General features: G+C 36.8%; 5 protein-coding genes and 1 pseudogene across 6 annotated transcripts in view; 2 read left to right on the top strand and 4 right to left on the bottom strand.

Annotated features, from left to right (window-relative positions):
- Positions 1 to 601: 601 nt before the first annotated feature.
- LOC147924949 (oligouridylate-binding protein 1A-like) lies at positions 602 to 4,019 on the top strand. Its single transcript, XM_087495394.1, has 12 exons — positions 602 to 1,046; positions 1,381 to 1,442; positions 1,545 to 1,647; positions 1,748 to 1,824; positions 1,916 to 1,977; positions 2,083 to 2,170; positions 2,331 to 2,406; positions 2,498 to 2,528; positions 2,824 to 2,943; positions 3,040 to 3,125; positions 3,219 to 3,395; positions 3,502 to 4,019. The coding sequence occupies exons 1-12, from the start codon at positions 936 to 938 to the stop codon at positions 3,766 to 3,768; spliced, it is 1,260 nt and encodes a 419-aa protein (XP_087351520.1). The 5' UTR covers positions 602 to 935; the 3' UTR covers positions 3,769 to 4,019.
- Positions 4,020 to 4,237: 218 nt separating this feature from the next.
- On the bottom strand, positions 4,238 to 5,329 carry LOC104758757 (dormancy-associated protein homolog 4-like). The gene is made up of 3 exons (XM_010481687.3): positions 4,927 to 5,329; positions 4,466 to 4,559; positions 4,238 to 4,391 (listed from the first exon to the last, which is right to left on the bottom strand). The coding sequence occupies exons 1-3, from the start codon at positions 5,189 to 5,191 to the stop codon at positions 4,364 to 4,366; spliced, it is 387 nt and encodes a 128-aa protein (XP_010479989.2). The 5' UTR covers positions 5,192 to 5,329; the 3' UTR covers positions 4,238 to 4,363.
- Positions 5,330 to 5,484: 155 nt separating this feature from the next.
- On the bottom strand, positions 5,485 to 7,117 carry LOC147924948 (trihelix transcription factor ASIL1 pseudogene; annotated as a pseudogene). The gene has a single exon (XR_015586833.1). The product of XR_015586833.1 is annotated as a trihelix transcription factor ASIL1 pseudogene (transcript).
- Positions 7,118 to 8,416: 1,299 nt separating this feature from the next.
- LOC147924947 (17.4 kDa class III heat shock protein-like) lies at positions 8,417 to 9,368 on the top strand. The gene is made up of 2 exons (XM_087495393.1): positions 8,417 to 8,807; positions 8,912 to 9,368. Exons 1-2 carry the CDS (start codon positions 8,595 to 8,597, stop codon positions 9,179 to 9,181), a joined length of 483 nt encoding a protein of 160 aa, XP_087351519.1. The 5' UTR covers positions 8,417 to 8,594; the 3' UTR covers positions 9,182 to 9,368.
- An 82-nt stretch (positions 9,369 to 9,450) lies between these two features.
- Positions 9,451 to 11,965, bottom strand: LOC147924946 (inactive GDSL esterase/lipase-like protein 25). Its single transcript, XM_087495392.1, has 5 exons — positions 11,621 to 11,965; positions 11,392 to 11,507; positions 10,324 to 10,524; positions 9,976 to 10,228; positions 9,451 to 9,889 (listed from the first exon to the last, which is right to left on the bottom strand). Exons 1-5 carry the CDS (start codon positions 11,856 to 11,858, stop codon positions 9,513 to 9,515), a joined length of 1,185 nt encoding a protein of 394 aa, XP_087351518.1. The 5' UTR covers positions 11,859 to 11,965; the 3' UTR covers positions 9,451 to 9,512.
- A 399-nt stretch (positions 11,966 to 12,364) lies between these two features.
- The window catches only part of LOC147924945 (putative F-box protein At1g53550), a 1,473-nt gene continuing 1,432 nt past the window's right edge, over positions 12,365 to 12,405 (bottom strand). The window contains exon 3 of the mRNA XM_087497016.1: positions 12,365 to 12,388. Coding sequence (XP_087353142.1) covers positions 12,365 to 12,388 — 24 coding nt within the window. The remainder of the gene's footprint in view (positions 12,389 to 12,405) is intronic.

Below are 12,405 nucleotides of genomic sequence, written 5' to 3'. Positions count from 1 at the left end.
TGTCTGAAAAAATAGAAATAAAAAATAAAATTTTATCAATGATTCTTGCCGGCGGCGTGACGTTACCGGAAAGACAGAAAACTCCGGCGGGTTCAATTTACTCTCTCACTCACTTCTAGATCTCTAAATAAAGGATTTCAATTTTTCTTATTTTTTAGTGAAATCATTACTGTCACTAATGAGTAATGAAAATCAATTATTATTTTCTAACGAAAATCTAAATTACTAGAGTGGGTGATTACAATAAACGTTAAAAACTTAAAAGCATATCTCCAGCCGTGCCGACATGCAAAAAAGAACAAAAAAACATAAACTCATAAAGGATAAACGAATAGGTGAGCTTTTGTAAGAAGATAAAACAGTTAGTAGTTTAGTACGACTAGTTTAGGCAAAACTTAGTCAGTTTGGGACTGTGGGCTGGGCCGTCAAAAACTAGTAAACTCAGAGACATTAACACACTATACTACTCTGTCACTTCACTGTGTGAGTTTGGGCCTTGAGCTGGGCCGTTAGCAACATTGGCGGTGATTGGGTCAGTTACGAAAACGAATATTCACAGCCGCGTGAGATTAGTAAATGACTCTTATCTCTCGAAGAAATCGTCAGACTCCTATAAATGGTCACTTGTTTTCGTACGGCCTTTCTTTACTCCCTTTAGAGATAGAGATAGAGAGAGAGAGAGAAAGAGAGAGTGCGTGCGATTATCTTCTCTTTCTTCTTTGATTTATTTTCCTTTTTTTTTTTTCTCTTTTTTTTTTTTTTCTTTTTTTTCTTTTCTTTCATCTTCTTCTTTACTCGATTTTGAACCCTAGCTTAAGGGAAAAAAAAAATCACAACTTTTTCTTCTCGGGGAAACAAAACAGATATTTTTTTTTTATCTATCGCAGTGAGAAAGAAGAAGGCGCACACAAAAAAAAAAAAAAAAGACAAGAAAAATGCAGAATCAAAGGTTGAAGCTGCAGCAACAACAAGCTATGATTCAGCAAGCTATGATGCAACAACAACATCCTTCTCTTTATCATCCTGGTGTTATGCCTCCTCCTCAGGTTCTTTTTTTCAATTCCTTGATCTGTTTTGGTTTTGTCTTTTGCTTTTTTTTTGTTTTTTTTTTGCCTCATTCGTTGATTAGGGTTTGTTTTGTAATTCCGATTCGTGGGTATTTAAATCACTGAGTTCTTTAACCTCTGTCTTATGAATCTATGTGGCTAGTTATCATTGTAAAGTTTTGAGCTTTTGATTTGTGGGCTAAGGTTTAATTCGGTTTATTCTGCTGATTTGTGTTTCTTGTGTTCAGTTTTTACTGGCAATGGTAGAAAAGTGTGATTTTGAGCTACTTGTTCTGTAATCATTTCTAACTGTTTGGTTATGCTATTATTGCAGATGGAGCCTTTGCCAAGTGGAAACCTTCCTCCTGGTTTTGATCCCAGTACTTGCCGTAGTGTGTGAGTGTTTTCATTTCTTTTGCCTTTTTTTTTTGTGATATTGGAACCAACAGTTTTTTTTGTGAAATGCTGAGTTTCAACCTTCGTTCTCTGGAATTGCAGGTATGCTGGCAACATTCACACGCAGGTCACGGAGGCTCTTCTTCAAGAGATTTTTGCAGGCGCTGGTCCTATTGAAAGCTGTAAACTCATCAGAAAGGATAAGGTTGAGTTTTTTAAAACTGCCCTTGCTTTTTTTGTTTTTCCAATGCTAAAACTACTTACTGGAGCTAACTTCTAGACATGAATGTTTCCACACTTGGCAGTCATCATATGGATTTGTTCACTACTTCGATCGTAGATTTGCTGCTATGGCTATAATGACTCTTAACGGAAGGCATATGTAAGTATCTGGCACTTTACTGGTTAGTCTATGCTCTTTTTCTTCCATCTATTTGTATGTTCCCTTCGATTGTAATACTGGATTTTCGCAGATTTGGACAGCCTATGAAAGTTAATTGGGCGTATGCAACTGGTCAGAGGGAAGATACATCAAGTAAGTTAGGTTTAGCACGGATTGATAATCAATGATTTGCAATTTGTTCGCTTTATCTTTGAGTGAGACTGTGATGTTGAATGGTTTTGTTTCCATGAAATGCAGGTCATTTCAACATTTTTGTTGGAGATCTCAGTCCAGAGGTTACTGATGCAGCATTGTTTGATAGCTTTGCTGCCTTTAATAGCTGCTCGTAAGTTCGTGTGCATGTTGTTCTGATTTCAGTTACTAGTTGGTTACAAAAAAAAAAATTTAGTTACACAACTTAGTTGTACCTGTATATCACTATCGTGTTACAAGATTTCTTTATTGAAGCTTGTTCGTTTAAATACTCCATCATTATTCTTATGTAGGGATGCAAGAGTAATGTGGGACCAGAAAACTGGACGCTCAAGGGGCTTTGGGTTTGTTTCCTTCCGGAATCAGCAGGTTTTGTACTCTTGAAATCATTGGTGACTGTTGTTTTTAGCTCCATTCATGGAATTTTCATTGACTTTTGAATGTTATATGTATTTTGCAGGATGCTCAAACTGCCATAAATGAGATGAATGGTAAGAATTATCATCTAGCAGCTTGTGGTCTTATAGCTTTATGGTTCCTTTTTGAACTTTGGTTTCTCCATGATGATATTTTATGATGCATTTTGCTGTGTAATATTGTGGCTGGAAAGGTGAAACTTAGTCAGGAATTATGTGTGCTGTTTTGTAGCTTCTTTGGTGAACAACTATTGAAGTTACTTGTTGCTTGTGCCAATCATGCTTTGCCTCTAGAATTGAGTTACTATCTGAATTCCTAGCGCTTTCTTTTGTCAGTACTACAACCTTGGTTTGTTTTACTTCCTCTCAGGTAAGTGGTTAAGTAGTAGACAGATCAGATGCAACTGGGCGACAAAAGGTGCTACTTTTGGCGAAGACAAACATAGCTCTGATGGTAAAAGTGTTGTGGAACTTACAAACGGCTCTTCAGGTTTGCTTTTGATGACTGCAACTAATAAAATTTTCACACTCTCCCTTGAAATTGATTTTTTTGAAAATTACATTGATATAACATTTGATTGTGCAGAGGATGGTAGAGAGCTCGCAAATGAAGATGCCCCTGAAAACAATCCTCAATATACAACTGTTTATGTAGGAAACCTCTCTCCAGAAGTAAGTTATCAACTTAACGAATTGCTCTATATAACACAGAGACAGCACTAGCTTTTTTTTTTGGGCACCTTGTGATAGTTGTCAATCTTGCAGGTAACTCAGCTTGATCTACACCGTCTATTTTATGCACTTGGCGCTGGAGTGATTGAAGAGGTCCGTGTCCAGCGGGACAAAGGGTTTGGTTTTGTGAGATATAACACTCATGACGAGGCTGCTCTTGCTATTCAGATGGGCAACGCTCAGCCTTTCCTCTTTAGCAGACAGATAAAGGTACTAACTTTAGCTATGATTACCTAGATCCAACTGTTGTTTCATCATTCTGACTTTCTTTGGAGAAGTGTTAGAACCCATTCCTTGTTTCTGTGATTAATTGCAGTGTTCGTGGGGAAGCAAACCAACTCCATCAGGCACAGCCTCAAACCCACTCCCCCCACCAGCCCCGGTCTCAGTCCCTACTCTATCTGCAATGGACCTCTTAGCCTATGAGAGACAACTGGCTATAGCTAAGATGCATCCTCAGGCTCAACATTCTCTAAGGCAAGGAGGTCTTGGAGTCAATGTAGCTGGAGCAAGTGCAGCTATGTACGATGGTGGCTTTCAGAATGTAGCTACGGCACATCAGCAGCTCATGTACTATCAGTAATAAACTCTGGTCCTAGCTCTTGTGATACTTTTTTTTTTCTTTCTCTTTCTTCCTTTCTTCTTAATTTTAAGTTTTTCTTGCTTTTTTTCTAGACCTGGTTCAAGAGTTTTTATGTATGTGTCTCTTATTAAAGCATTTGGTTTTTATTTATGTATGGAGAGCTTGATGCTCAGTTTGTAACTTATGGGTCTTACTTGGATTGTAAGCAAGCAATAAGATGACATCAAATAAAAGGGATTTAGTTTTGGGGATTTTATGTTGTTTGAGGTGTAGTACATGATGTATTGTGGTTCTGTAATGGGTAGATTTGAATGAAACCACATTTGTCGGTTATTTATACAGTTACAAAAGTTCTCTAGTTTCATTTATACTTAAGTGTCTGAAGCATAAATACAGATGAAAACATCACTTTAGTATCTGTTAGAATATTTGAAAGAGTTCGAATAATCGTTGTAACAGAAGTGTAGAGTTTTGTTTCAAGAGACATCAATTGAATACTGACCGTATCAGTAAATATTTACATAATTTACATGCATAGGTGACTTATATGTTATTTACACAAAAACCTCGTAAGATTTTTCTCTCTCGGCTTTGTTCAGCGGTCCAACGCGTTTATCACAATCCTGCATAGACAAGAGATTATATCAATGCAATAAAAACGTAAATGAGTTCTTTTTTTACTGAGAAAATAACAAACCAATCATAAGTGGCGAGACTTGCGGCATCGTCTTCGCCAGAGGAAGGGATTTTACCGGCAGTGAATGGTCCCAAATCATCGCATGGTGTCCCAGCTGCATAATATGTGTGTTTACCCAAACGTGAGTACTACATAATTCTCATCTTTTTAAAATACTATAACGTTAATTTTGTACATAGCATACCATTCATTTTCTAACAATTAACGTTCATTAATACTTCTATGAAAGATACTCCCAAAAAAACCAATCATTATTATTCTATTCTTTAATTAACAATTAGTGCTATTCACATACTCCAATCAACACAATCATAACATTTACTCCAATGCATATGAAGAAAGATATGCTAAACCTTTCATTAACTGGAACTCTTAAGGATTTTTTACCCGCGTAAAGTCTCTAATTGTATAAGTAGTAATTAATCATTTTGATTAAGAGGAAAGAGGAGAGAAATAAGTACGGGTTAAAGGCGTCCCCGGGATGCTACATGACCCGGTGGGAGAACCGGGAACACGATTCGAATCCGTTTTCAATTTACGAAGACCAAGGACATTGTTATTCCCCTTGGTCACCATTATGCTTCTGGTGACTTGATCGTTCGAGAGAGAAGGACGAGAAGATCGGACGGTGGATGATGATGAATTGTGCTTTCTCAATTTACCGAGACCATTGTCCGGCGTCGGTCCGGCCACCGTTTCATCCCACAGCTTGTGTAGGAACCCCATCCGATCAACAAATTTATCCAAAATATATAATATATATTTTTTGAATTAATTCCGGTTTTTATTTTACTGTCTCTATCTTCTTTTTTTTTCTTCTGCCATGAAAATGGTTTTTATAGAGGAAAAGAACGAGAAAGAAAAAGCATTGAATATTTTTAGTGAGGTTAATTATAAGCTTTGTCTTAATTAAGAAGACTTTAATTTAAGGATAAAGATGCTGACTAATCAATCAATAGTCTCTAATCAATCAATACTAAGAAGAGTCTCAATCCTTTTAAGAATCAAAGAGAGACTACTCGTGAGTTTTGTTTCTGATTCTCTAAGACATTCAAGTTCAAAGGTTTTTGCCATATTTCAGCCAAGACGGATAACAACAACAACGATAACAACAACATGACGACGATGATCAGAGTCATAATAACTTAACTACATTTACACATCCCCACAAGGCAGCAGCAACAACAAGAACAACAACATGAAATCCTAAATAATCCAGCAATCTAGACAGCTTTTTATCATAGCAAATATCAATAGGAACATTTTGTGTTTCAATTGTTTGTCAGCTACTTACATTGCCGTTATTCTTGACACTGCGATGATCATCATCCTCATTATCATCATTATCATCATCATCATCATCATCATCAACGATCCTTCTATCTCCTCCTCGCTGCCTGCTCCTCTCTTCCTCTTCTTGATTGCTCTGTGTTATCTCCAACTGAGTTTTCAAGAACTGCATTCTCTGCAACTCCATCTCTTTCGCAAACTTCATCCTCTCCTTTTCCAACTCCACCATCAGCTTAAGCTTAGCAGTCTCAGCTTTCTCATAAGCCTCCGTGAATCCAAGTATCGCCCTCGCCACATCTCCAACTCCACTCCCTCCTTCACTCTTATCCACCTTCAACCTCTTTGGCAGCTGATACGAAACAGGTTGAGGCGGTGGTGGCAAACTCTCAGCAGAATCAGGTGAAGCCTCAGGTTCAGGATCAGACTCAGACTCAGTCTCAGAAGCACTTCGTTTCCTAAAATGCCAACGCATCGAATCAGAACCTCTCTTCAAATCCCCTCCTCCTCCCATAACCTGCGTCCCTTTAGCTTGCCGTTTAAACAGATGCGAACGGCTATTCACAAGACCTCCTCCTCCCATAGGAGCCTTCTCTGAAGCTCTGGTAGTAATAGAACCACCAATCAAACTCTCAAGCTTCTTGAAGAAGACCCATTTACTAGGTCCATCACCAGAAGCAATCTTAGCCTTCTCTTGCTTATACTTCTTCTTGACAGTATCAATCCTGTTCTTACACTGTATATCAGTTTTAGGGTATTTGCATTGACGAGACTTGTTCACAATCTCAGCTACTTCTTTCCAATGTTGTTGCTTTAACGTTCCTTTACCTGGCTCAGAGAACCGATCTCCCCAGGCGTCGATTAGAACCTTTGTAGCTTCTTCGCTCCAACAGTCGTCTCTTCCGCCGCCGCCACCACCGCTTCCTCCTCGTCCGTTTCTGTTACCGCTAACACCACCACCACCACCGGTTACAGCAGGAGTATGAACCACTAACGCTAAAGCGTTCCTCGAGGGAGACTGAGAAGAGACAGAAGCAGCCGTCGGTTTCTTCACAACGGCGACCGTAACGTCGTTTGTCGGTAAAATCGGCGGAGAGGGAGGAGCTTGTGGTGAAAGGGAAGAATCTCCCGGAGAATGAATCGACTGTATCTCGTCGTCTTCCTCCATTGATTTTGCTTGAATTTTTCAGAGGATCTGTGGATTTGTTTCGCCTAAAGAATTTGGATCTGAGATTCGCTCACCGGCGAGGGGATAAGGTCACCGGATAGGTGAAATCTCCGTTATTGACCCGATGGTTATGCTAAATGACGAAAACACCCTTCAACTCTCTTTCTTTTTAAATATAACGAGAAAGCGATATCCGAAACCGTGAATATTCGATTTGGTTTTAATGGTAAATTAACATTATTGCCTGCCTATAAGGTATTTATGCTTTTGCCATTTTTATTAGGGAATATTGAATATACACACCCTCACAGCCAACAGATTATAAAATTTGTTCAATCTGACTAATATTAAACGAATGGTTAATTGCAAAAATTGAATAAATTGAAAATATTAAGTTGAATAAATTGTAACCTATTTACCTCTAGAAATGTGGATGAACAAATTGAACACTTTTTCTTTTTAATTTGTTCATTTTTCAACTTTAAATTGAATAAATAGAATAATATTTTCAATCTCGTTAACCCAAACGGTGAAAGTTAATCTCTTCAACCTCTTCAACCATATAATATAATTTGCATCCAAAATAGAGTTGAATATATTATTCATTTTTAAAAATATGAATGAACAATTTGAAGTATTTTTTCGTTATAACTTGCTCATCTTTTCAACATTTTAAGTTGAATAATTTTTTTAACTTCTTCAATTGAATTCAAATAGTAAAAAATAGTTTCAAATTTTAACTTTTTAAATTGTGCAACATTTGCACTCTAGGTTAACTCTATCCCTTTTCTCCAACGTAAAAAATTCTTCATGGTGGACGTTATTATCATGAAGGTACAAACATCATGTAATTTTTTGGAGGATCTCACTTTAAACTTTTGATGAATAGTGTTAAATTGGTAAAAAAGTCACATTGTTAATTGTCTTTCTTATCCTTCACGTCAGAGGTCACCCATTTGATTATGGTTGCTCATGTTAGAGATATGGTAGTACAGGTCGTCATGATTTATACTGCCGAGAACCAGAAGGAGAAGCTGATCCAAAGATATAATTTAAGAAAGTTATAATATATACTAAAAATGAATAATAATTATTTTTATAAAAAAGTTTATGTTTTTATGCAGTTTTAAACTAGTTATTTTTTTGAAAGAAAATATATATCTTTTTGAGAGTAAATGGGTCTCTTATTTTAACAGATATTGTAGTCTTTTTTTTTTATAAACAAAATGAATAAACAAATAATATTATATTTACAAATTACAATCTTCATGTATAGTTTGATTAGGTAGATAAAATACGTATTCTTTAGAAGATTCCAATACTTTTTGAATTCATAAATAAAATCACTCTTTCCACGAAATAAAAGGCCGGCTCAAAACTCAAAACCGGAATAGAACAATGACACAAATAAACTCAAGTGGACTAAAGGCCCAATATAACTGTAAAGGCCCAATAAGAAAAGAGATTTGATAATGGCGTGGAAGCTTTTTGGAAACAGCTCAAGATCACTAGTTCCTTCTAGAATTAAACCTCTGGAACGTTCTTGTGTCCTCGATATAATAACAACAATGGAGCTAAATTTTTCAAAACACAACAAATCGAGAGAACACGAAGACGATTCAGTTAGTAAAGTTTAATACTTTTAGTTTTCAGAATCGGAGAAAGAAAAAGAAAATGAGTGCTGTTGCGATAAACCACTTGTTCGGTTTTCCGGAGACGATCGAGAAGCTGATTCTCCCGATCTCTCGTTCCGGCGACGGTAATAGTAACGAGTCTCGAGTTGGAGGAGGAGGAGGAAGTAACAACATCCCAATCGACATTTTGGAATCTTCTAAAGAATACATATTTTATCTCGACATCCCCGGAATCTCAAAATCCGATATCCAGGTATTTATTTATTTATTTATTTATAAATCCCAAATTCTATGAAAATTAGGGTTTGTTAATTGTTACTGATATGATTTTGGGGTTTATTGTGCTGGTTTGGATAGGTGACTGTGGAGGAAGAGAGGACATTAGTGATAAAGAGTAATGGGAAGAGGAAGAGAGATGATGGTGGTGACGAGAGTGAAGAAGGTTCTAAGTACATTAGACTCGAGAGGAGACTTGCTCAGAATCTTGTTAAGAAGTTCCGCTTACCGGAAGATGCTGACGTGTCTGCCGTTACGGCTAAATATCAAGATGGGGTTTTGACTGTCACCGTTAACAAGTTACCACCCCAGCCGCCGAAGCCTAAGACTTTTCAAATCTCTGTTTCTTGAGTATGGTTTCCTTCTTCGTGTTTTTTTGTTTGTGTCTTGTCTAGTTTGTAGTTTTTGGATCTGTAAGGACTCTGTTCTGTCTCATGTTTTCTGGTCCATGTCCATAACCACAAGTTTGGATCTTTAAGGATTCTTGTTCCTTTGTAAAGCGGTTGTTTCAATAAACAGAATTAGATGGTTCAGTTTCCTTGTCTAGTTCCTTGTTAAATGTTAATTAAGAGCAGATGATTGTGATTTTTTGTTACCAAACCCAAAAAAGAAAAAGAGATGTTTTAGGTTTTAGTAGCTATTAAACTTCTTCTGGCTTTTCTCATGTATTGAAACCACAATCTTATATCATAAAGGAGCTAGCTTCGTTAACTTGATATAGCCAATGATTCTCCATCTCTGATTCCATCTTCTTGATATCATAAAGACTCTCAATTTTTCTTTGTTTAGGTCTCATGGCAGCCATAGCTTCTTGTATATCAGCTAAGATGGCTGTGATGTCCAGAGGAAGGACCATAAGCTCCCTGAGATTGTTCGGTCCAATCACTTCCGGATCTGCTCCCCACATCAAATGCCCGACATGAAGGTTCGCTTCTTGCGTCAAATGCTTACCGTCAAAGAAGATGTACTCTTCAGGCTTGGTGCATACATTGTCAACCGAGCAACCTGTCCCATTGAGTGATCCAGTTCCACAACAAGCAGCGATCCCTGTCTCGAATGCTGCATCGAACACAATATAAATGTCAAAGGTTTATGGTGATTGATGATGATGATGATGGATACATATATTGTTGTAAAAGACTTACTGTAAGTCTTAGACTTGATAACTCTGTTTTGGATCGAGCTGAAGAAGTCGTAAAACGAGTACTGGAAACCATTCAGTTCTCGTGAGAGTTTAACCATGAGCTGCAACAGTTTCTTGTTATGCAAAGATGCCATTTCAGAAGGCAGTTGCACGCATTCTTGAACATCTCCGCTTGCTTGTTTCACGGACGGTAAGCAACCCAACGGTGGCAAGTTCTGCAACGCAAATTTCCTCCCTCCAGCGCCATAAACAACCTGTAAAAAAAATCAACAGATGAAAACAAATGTATAGAGGAAGAAAAAAACAGATCATCAAAGAGATGTAGCTGCTGAGAGTTTTAAGTTTTAACCTTAATTTGTGATTCTATGGTAGTGATGACTTGGTCCACAAAAGCTTGTTTCTCATCATCTGAGGGACTTGGATTATTCTTAGCATAGTTCAAGTAATCATCAGAGCCAATGTAGAACAAGTAGATAGCTACAGAACATGTTTGATTTGTCCATTTGTTCTTATTTTCCGAGAATTTACTCACTTGTTGTGACAGAGTCATCTGTACAAAAACATTCAAAGATTAAACCTAATGTTCCTTTAAATGTTGTCCTAATTAAATTTCACCCATCAGGAACCAAAAGCTTCACACCAATTATTATACTTTTGCACTTGTTTCTAAATGTAACATTGATTTTTGTTTGCACCCAATCCAAGATTTGACTTGACTACAAACTTGATTCCAAAGTCACAAAATATTAAAATATCAAGAAGATATATATATCCAAAAATTGATGAACTGGATTAAATTAGGCCATTTCCATAGGAGTATCTAAGTTAGATACTCTCCCATTAAAATAATTAAAAGAAAAAAAAGAACATTAGAGAGAAGAGATGAAAGCAGGGCCGTGCCTATGGGTAAGTAAAAAGGTATTTGCTTCGGGACTCAAAAATATATAGTTTTTTTTTGTATTTTTGAATCCTCAATTCTGAAAAATATGGTGTATCATTATGGTTTTGGGAGTTTTATTATTTCCTAAACAACCCAAAAAAGAATATAATACCCTAAATTGTGAATGAATCGAGTAAGTCGTGAAACATAAGCAAGAAAGATTATAAAAAATTGGTGAAAGAATTTATTGAAATAGAAGAAAGAGCGATTATGTTTTAGTTTTTTAGATTTTTTTTTTTTGAAAAATTTATATAATTTTAAGTTTTTAATGTTTATTTTATTATAATTTTGAGTTTTAATATTATTTTTTAAAAAATATATATATATTAAAATGACTTCCAAAGTAAATTCGCCTTAAGCCCCGATAAATCTGGGCACGGCACTGGATGAAAGGTTATCAAATATTAACAATTAGGTATTCTAAACCAATAAGGGTGTTCTTAACAATTTAATCTAAAGAAGAAAAATAAAACTGACCGTCTCCGGAGGAGAGCCGAGAACGGTGGCGTCAGCGACGGCGAAGTTAGCTCCGTGAGAAAAATCCGCCGTGGTTTGGAGAATCGGAGAGATATGAGGAATTCCCATGAAATCAGCTGCGAATCACAAAAATGGAAATATCAAATGAATAAAATGAAATAAAACCATAGTAGGAAAGCTTGCGTCAACTCTGAACATGTTTGATTCTTGAAGTGATCAGTATAATTACCAAGATAATCGGGAACGATAGAACCATCGGACCACCGTCCCGTGGCTTGTCCAACGGTGACTCCATAAGGAGGAAAGCTTGCGTCAACTCTTTTCTGAGAGAGAAACTGTTTGTTTCCGGGGTCGTAAAGGCTATCACCGAACACGAAGAGCGTCTGAGCAAAGGAGACGGTGGGGAAGTGAAGTAGAAGAAGAAGAGGTAGTAAAGTAGCGAAGAAGTGAGACTTGAGATTCGTCATTTGAAGGATCGGAAAGAGAGAGAGAGCTTCGACGTTGGTTACTTAGTTAGAAACCACGAACAATGAAGGAATGAACGTAGAAGCCACGTGATCAACGTTTTTAACTTTTTTAAATTTACTACTATGAATGTCTTCTACGTTAGCCCTTTGGTGGTGGCATTATTTTACTATTTAGTCGACAAGAAAACAAATTATTACACCATTTTAATGATGATAACTTCATTTTACATCCACTTACATGTTGTGAGCATATGTAAAAATCATTGTTTTATTTAGAAGAGTGTGTTGTGGTAGTACTTGTTTCGATCAAATACTATAATCTATATATACTCTCTTTGTGTCAAGTGGTTTCACGATCGTTAATTAAACCTTCACACTAGAATCGTTCGCGGAAACAAGCTAGTCGAGTATTAAATGCACTCGTATTAAGTTAAGTACAGTATCATCAACTTCAAGCTTGAAAAGTATACATATGTTCTTCGACCGAAACGACGTTTTGTCTCGAGTTAACGAGCCGTACCAGTGCACACCTGTCGCAATATATATC

This window comes from Camelina sativa, chromosome 17, assembly GCF_030686135.1.
Source record: "Camelina sativa cultivar CO46 ecotype springtype chromosome 17, ASM3068613v1".
In the NCBI taxonomy this organism is placed as follows: domain Eukaryota; kingdom Viridiplantae; phylum Streptophyta; class Magnoliopsida; order Brassicales; family Brassicaceae; genus Camelina; species Camelina sativa.
Note: the sequence above shows the minus strand (reverse complement) of the source record. Positions and strands in the feature narration are given on the sequence as shown.